This window comes from Sander lucioperca, chromosome 12, assembly GCF_008315115.2.
Source record: "Sander lucioperca isolate FBNREF2018 chromosome 12, SLUC_FBN_1.2, whole genome shotgun sequence".
Lineage (NCBI taxonomy): Eukaryota > Metazoa > Chordata > Actinopteri > Perciformes > Percidae > Sander > Sander lucioperca.
This window is the reverse complement of record NC_050184.1, coordinates 13,310,089-13,317,710: the sequence shown is the minus strand read 5'-3', so window position 1 is coordinate 13,317,710 and position 7,622 is coordinate 13,310,089. Positions and strand designations below refer to the sequence as shown.

Here is a 7,622-nt window from a genome sequence, read left to right as displayed (position 1 = left end):
CTAGGGATTTCTTTGTTGAAAAAAGCTACTATATGAATGATAGTCGTGTGAAAAATAATTATCTGGCATACCTTTGGACAAGGTTTAACACTAGCAAGCTGCATTTCTAACTTTGTACTGTCAGTAACGTATGTTTGCTGTCAGAACCATCCGTCTGAAGACATTTGTTTTATTTTGAAAGAAAAGACAATTCACAACATGGGTCTACGGATCCTCATCTTCCGCTAGCTTAAACTGGACCCGGTTTATGTTGTTATAGTGCTAATTTAGCTATTTGAATTATTACATGTTTTAACATAGCACATTTTTTCATGGCTGCTACTTTTTCCGTGGGTGCCGTGGATGTCAGACAGCTAACGTTAGCCTAATTACGAAGGTAACGTAATGCTAGTTTATTATGATCAGTTGAAAAAGTTATCTTAAACACGGCTAACATTTAGCTAGCTAGCTAAAACCATTGGCTAAAACCTAAAGATTCATAGAAATCATTGGTCGAAGTTTATGTTAACGTTACCTTATCAGATACGGGAACTTTATTAATCTTATGAAAAAGCTTCCATAACATACCGTTAGTGTACGATGTGTTAGCTAGTTCTTATTACAGTAACGTTATTTCCTAAATCTTTGATCACCGTCATGTTCTCTTTTACTGTGTCCTTCCAAATTCAGTGTGCCAATTTACGGAGTCCTTGTTATCAATAGTATTATAAAATTGTATTCTCGGGTGATGAGAAAGAATAATGACTTGATTCAACTTTAAATCAACCATCTTCTCTTTCCTCAGGTGTCTTGGAGGCTTGATGCTGTCCATTCCTGCCCTGCCCTGTGCAAAGTATCAACATGGAAGAAGAAACCCTTGAGGCAGCCATCAGTACCTATGGTGCCCAGTTGCAGCAGGTGGAGACAGCCCTGTCAGCTGGCCTGGACCCATCCCAGCAGTCAGACCTGCTCAAACTGAAAGAGGACCTTTGTCAGCTGATAGAGCTCACAGAGTCCAGCCTGGTGTCTGTCAAAAAGAGTCGGCTTCTGGCCAGCCTCGAGGACAGTTATGGACTGCAGGCAAACGCCTCAGAAGCAGCAGCTGACACAAACGGTGCAAACAACAGTTTGAACAATGAGTTTGCTGCTTTCTACTCTGAACTCGGGGAGTCGTCAGGTAGTAGCTCTGATACTAGAGAGAGGGACAATGAGGAGGAAGGTGGGATAGAGAATGGTGAAGAGGAGGAGGCAGATGAAGAAGATGCACTCAGTGGTACCAAAGTAAGAGCACCCTACAGGACAACATGGGGGACACTGGAGTATCATAATGCCATGGTGGTCGGGGCAGAACCGCCAGATGGAGAAGAGGCACAAGTTAGAGTGTTCTATGTCTACCCCACCCAGAAGTCTATGAAACCCTGTCCATTCTACCTAGAGGACAAATGTCGCTTCCCGGATAATTGCAGGTAAAGTACCACTGTTTTTTGTGTTTGTACACTTACACCCACAAAAGATTGTTGTATTATGTTAACTTGCCCAAATCCGCCTTATTTGTAATAGCAGATATCATCCAGCAAATGTCACCCATTGTCCACATGGTGGACTAATCATTTCTAATAATGTAATTGTCACCCTGTTGATCTGCTATTTTTTGGTGACCCATGACTGTCTAAATAAATAATAATAATTTATACTTTATTAATCCCACAAGGGTATTTACAATGTTTTCACTCTGTTGTTAGAACAGACATTACACACAGGCCTGAAATACACACATATGTGCTTAGTACCTATACATGCACAAATGGAGAGATGTCAGAGTGAAGGGGGCTGCAGCTGTCAATGGACAGGCGCCCCGAGCAGGTGGGGGTTGCCTTGGCAGTGCCCAGGAGGTAAACTGGCACCTCTCCAGGTACCAGTCCACCACCGTACTTTGGTCCGTAAGGGGACTTGAACCAGCGACCCTCTGAGGATTTTCACGCTCTATGGTGTTTTAAGCCCCCAACGTCTCCTTCTAGGCAGCTAACCCTAACCTTAACCCTAAACATAACCATTGCCACGCTGCCTGGATGGCGACGCTGGGGGCTTAAAACACCAAACACCGATTTTCACTCTGACAAGAATACATTACTGTATAGATGATGTGTTTTCTAGTACAGTATGAGCTTAAATAGGCCATCATAGTTCAATCCCTCAAGTATTTACTGTATTATCCACTTGGATCTCAGTTCTGTCTCTGTTCCCCATTTATTGAAGGTTTTCCCATGGTGAAGTGGTGTATGTGTCGGAACTCAGAGAGTTCCTTGAGTTTGACCTCAGTAATCTTGAAGAAGGCTCGTCCTGTTTGGCTCGACATGAGGACGGCATCTGGTACCCAGCCAAAATTAAAGGTATTCTGATGATAGGACCAGTTTTTAACAATGTATTTTAAAAGTAAACTCTGACAGTTTTGGTAATAAGTTCACACTAAGGCTGACTGTACTTAAAATGTGTCACCTTGTCCAAAAATGTGATACAGTACATTTCCGGAAAATCTTCAGCAAGTAATCTGAATACAATTTCACAATGTAACAAAATCAACCAAGACAATGGTAGATGATATGTTTCCAGTTAGTTTGAATGTTTTGCTGACTCGATTGTTTTCTCTAAATGTAGAAATTGACAGTGGTTTCTACACTGTGAAGTTTGACTCAGTGCTGCTGAAAGATGTTGTGGTCGAGGCCGACTGCATTATCCCGCCTTTGAGAGCAGATGACCCGCTCTCCTCTGACTCTGACCTGGACGACAGTGGAGATGGAGAAGATGCGGCTTATGCAAAAGGTGTTGATGAAATCTTGCAAAAGATAAAATGTGACTTGGGTGTATTTTCATAGAACTGCAGAGGCAGTTTGTAAGCCTCCTCCAATAACTGGCCTTATATTCCATTCTGCGTGCTAAGTAAACATTTTAAAACATTTGAATTTGTTTTCAAGTTTGTTTTAAAGTTATGAAGTTTGTTTGAAAGTTTTTGGACAAAGTAACTGACCGTTTCTACTTTGATTTCCACTTGTTACCCAATAGTTATGGATTCTGCTGTAGAATACACAGAAACGTCAATCAGTGCAAATTTTGGTGGCTGGGAGGCACATACCAGAGGCATCGGATCCAAGCTTATGCTCAAAATGGGCTACGAATATGGGAAGGGTAAGTTTAAGGGCACAACATTAACCACATTTTAGGTTCTGAACGTTCTGTCCTGATCAAATTAATAATTTGTGGCTTACTTAAGTTTGTTGTTTGTTCTTTTACATAAGTCATTCAATGCATTACACTCCGAAACAAATGTTTCACCAGCATTTGATAAAAGCAATAACATATATATATATATATATATATATATATATATATATATATATATATAAAACTAGGGTTGGGCATCGTTTAGATTTTAACGATTCTGATTCCAATTCCGATTCTTCCTTTCGATTCCGGTTCTTGACGATTCTCGATTCCGATTCTTTGAGGGGTGGAGTTAAAACGGGTCACATGCCTATTTTCACAAATAAGAGGAAAGTTTTATTTTGATTCAATGGTGGTTTGCAGTTTCACAGCTTTTTCAACGTAAAATAAAGCCAGACTAGAGCGCCGCTTACTGTGCTCCATGGCTGCAACACAACAAGCGCCTGGCCGCTTCGGAAACCAAAACTTGCGCATATTAAATTGGGAAGCGATGATCTGATTTGAAACCAAATCCTCTAAACGATTCCAATAAAGAAACGATTCCGATGGAATCGTAATTTTTGAAACGATTCCAAGTAGAAATCGGTTCTCGATGCCCAACCCTATATATAACACATACTTTTATATCCTCTTTGTCACATGCATGCTAAAGCTTTACAACCAACATAGTTCCTCAGTTGTATTGTCATCTCATAACAAGACGGTCCCGGTTTGACTGGGGGGTATTTTGCATGTTCTGCTCATGTTCACATGTTTCCCCAGGGTTTCCTCCTACCCCAAACACATGCATGCTAGATTTGCAAAATCCTTCCAATATTTGCCCTTGACCAAAATATTGGCCTCAGGATTTGAGTTGGTCCCTGGGCTCTGCACTGTGGCTGCCAGCTGCACTTAAACAGTTAGGATGGGTCAAATGTGGAGGACACATTTCCCCATGGGCATTATTAAAGTACTATTACAGGTCAGAGTGGTCTTGTACACATCCACAAAACCTCAGTGGGATAGGTGCTGCATGAAAAAAATAAAATCAATAATATTGCAATACAAGGAGTACACCCACACTGGAATCACAGCTCCCTTTAGTTGAGTGACATCTTCATCATCTAATCACATTCATATATGCCGGGACATCCTTATGATAAGGAAAAATTATAAAAAGAACATTAATATGGATAGAGGTACAAGTATGAGTCAATGGGGTCTTGCACAAACTTCCAATCATATAATAATAAATACAAAATATCTGTCATTTCATTTAAGTAATAAGCTGGGTGCAATAGGTTGACTTGGGCCAACAAGAGTCATTAAAAAAGCATATATTACATGTCAAATTTTCCCAAAAGTATACCCTAACTTTAGCTTTAAAATGTATGTTAAAATGTAGTGTAATGTGTTGCCAGGTGTTTGTTTTGTGCCCTCCCCTGTTAAGTGCATGTGCTCCTCTTGCCTTCGCTTTTTTCCCCTCAGGTTTAGGAAAGATGCAGGAGGGTCGAGTGGAGCCAGTCATGGCAGTGGTCCTTCCCAAACGAAAGTCTCTGGACGAATGTGCCGAGCTCACACAGAGACGCACCCAGAGCAAGGCGGCTAAAGATGGTACACAAACAGGCCGCCCAAAGAGACGCAGAAAGCCTCGGGGCGCCACCGGAGGGCGCCGTAACGTCTTTGACTTTCTCAACCACAAGCTTGGAGGCAAGAGCACCGATCCTGCTGAGGGGGGTGCTGCTGCACCGTCAGCAGCGTCGGGGGTGGAGGCCTACAGGGGAGGAACAAGCACCAAGAGGACTCTAAATGTGAAGCTGTTCCAGGCGTCTGAGAGGGTGTCGCAGACTGAGAGGGAGATCCAGAAACTGACTGAGTCACTCGGCAGACAGACAGGCAGGTCAGTACTGACTCCTGTGTATGTTCCGATATTGTACATTTCTATATGTCTATATGTCTAATCTGACCAATGAAACCTTCTCTATCGAGAGAACAGACACATTAGCAATCGCATACATACATATGCGTTAGAGGTGCAACGATGAATCGATTAGTTGTCAACTATTAAATTAATCGCCAACTATTTTGATAATCGATTAATCATTTGAGTCATTTTTTTATTAAAAAAAAATAAGATTTCTCTGATTCCAGCTTGTTAAATGTGAATATCTTCTAGCTTCTTCTCTCCTTTGTGACAGTAAACTGAATATCTTTGAGTTTTGGACAAAACAAGGCATTTGAGGACGTCATCTTAAGCTTTGGGAAACACTGATCCACATTTTTCACCATGTTTTGACATTTTTATAGATCAAACAACTAATCGATTAATCGAGAAAATAATCGACAGATTAATCGACTATGACAATAATCGTTAGTTGCAGCCCTAATATGCGTACATAAATGCACAACTATAATTTGTTGTAAAATATGAGCGAACTAGTTGCTATGATGTTTCTGTCAAGATGGTTTGTGGGAGTTTAAATAAGGTGTAACGATTGGAAGTTAGACACTTGTTTCCGTGGCCAACTTATTCTGGAAAGTGCTGCTAAAACCAACTTGTCTCCCCATCTCTCTCCACTTCCTAATCTATTTGTTATTTGTGTGTGCAAAGCTCCAGGGTGAAGCAGCTGGAAGAGAAGCTGTCAGCGGCCCGCAAGCTGCTGGCCCAGCAGAAAGCCCAGGAGCTGTCCATCCAGAGAGAAAACAGGAAGGCTGACACACACAAGAAGATGACTGAGTTTTAAGCTCAACTCTCTCAAAGACTTGGGGGATGAATGGAAGCACTGCTTGCCTGAAATGAACTTTTGTCCTTTGCCTGTTGTCAGTTATTTGCAACCCTGTTTAATTTTTAAAGCGTTATTTCTCAACGGCATCATGGATTCGAGCTGGCGGTGGTGCCCATTTTATGGAGAAGCTGAAGATTTTCTGCTTCTCATTTTATTTTCAAGGACTGAGCAGATTATTTTGTTTGAACGGTTGTTTGGTTTCAAATTGTACAGTTCACAGTAATGTTACAAACTAAATTGGATTTGTGATGAACATTTTGTCTCATTGTATTTTTCTTCATCAGCGCTAAAAACCCTGTGCTTGAAGAACCTACTCTGCATTTTTCTTTTACATTTTTTCTCAGTCGCTTTGGTACATTTCTCGAATCGTCCTTGACATTTGCAAAACAGTAAGTGCATTTCTCAAAACAATTCGTACAAATAGCAAAACACCATGGATTACCTGCAAAAGCCAGTCTCTTGCTCAAAATCCGTAGTTCATCTCTCAAAAGTAAATATCTGTGTCAATGAACATCAGAATGACAAGTCCTTGTGTCATTGTGTACGGATAAGACAGTCAAATTGCTTAGTCATGTTGTCAATATAACAGTGTACTCTGGAGGGATGTTCTGATGTAAACTATGGCTAAAGTTTTGATGACAATTATTGTAAATTGTAGGTTACACCTTAGTGTATGTGGGAGTTTGATTGCAAGAGACAGGACAAGATTCACATTTACGCTTTTACTGTTTGTACTGTATATATATACATATATATATATATATATATATATATATATATATATATATATATATATATATATATATATATATATATATATATATACATATATATATATATATATACATACATATATATATATATATATATATATATATATATATATATATATATATATATATATACATACATATACATACATACATATATATATATATATATATATATATATATATATATATATATATATATATATATATATATATATACATACATACATATATATTTGTTGACAGACCATGTCATTGTGATACAGAAAGGAAAAGACAGCCCTGCATAGCACAAAGGAAAAAAACTGAAGTAGAAATGTGAACATAGGACATCTCCTTAAGGAAAACTGTACATGCAGTGCTGTAGGAATTACAGTGCAGTCTTCCTACATCTCCTGACGTTCATTTTAATGTTTTGTTGTGCTCCGGCTATATATATATACTTGCCAGTTGATGGTTCATGAGATGCACCTTCGTTAGAGAAAGTCAAGATTCACCTGGGAGCAATTTACAAATTCAGGACAGATTTAGAAAAAATGAAATATACTTGACATATTATGACAACTTGTTCAACCATTTTGCATGTAAAGACTTGAAATGTACTATGAACTAATGCCTAAATGTTGTGGGGGGTGACACTATTCAACAGAGACCCATTATAATACATTTTGATCAACATGACATAAGCAATTGATAATGTAGGAAACAGCAGAGAATTGTACATAATCATTTGCATGGATCTACCAAAGCATTTGCAACTTGTTCAAAGAAATGAGAAACTGCTTTTTTAATGTGCACAAGTGACACAATGATGTGAAGATTGAACAGGTAGTTTTGAGAATTTCAATTCTGATCTGAGAAATGTACCAAAGCGACTGAGAAAAACTGT

At 39.2% G+C, this 7,622-nt stretch overlaps 1 protein-coding gene across 2 annotated transcripts; it reads left to right on the top strand.

The window, feature by feature from the left end:
• Positions 1-5: 5 nt before the first annotated feature.
• zgpat (zinc finger, CCCH-type with G patch domain) lies at positions 6-6,218 on the top strand. 2 transcript variants are annotated; one of them, XM_031286765.2, is made up of 7 exons: positions 6-376; positions 785-1,445; positions 2,236-2,369; positions 2,635-2,799; positions 3,040-3,162; positions 4,666-5,077; positions 5,789-5,921. In XM_031286765.2, the coding sequence occupies exons 2-7, from the start codon at positions 841-843 to the stop codon at positions 5,919-5,921; spliced, it is 1,572 nt and encodes a 523-aa protein (XP_031142625.1). In that variant the 5' UTR covers positions 6-376; positions 785-840. The 2 variants fall into 2 exon arrangements, with proteins under 2 accessions (XP_031142625.1, XP_031142626.1); XM_031286766.1 differs by lacking the exon at positions 6-376 and having other exon boundaries at positions 841-1,445; positions 5,789-6,218.
• The last annotated feature ends 1,404 nt before the right edge of the window (positions 6,219-7,622 follow it).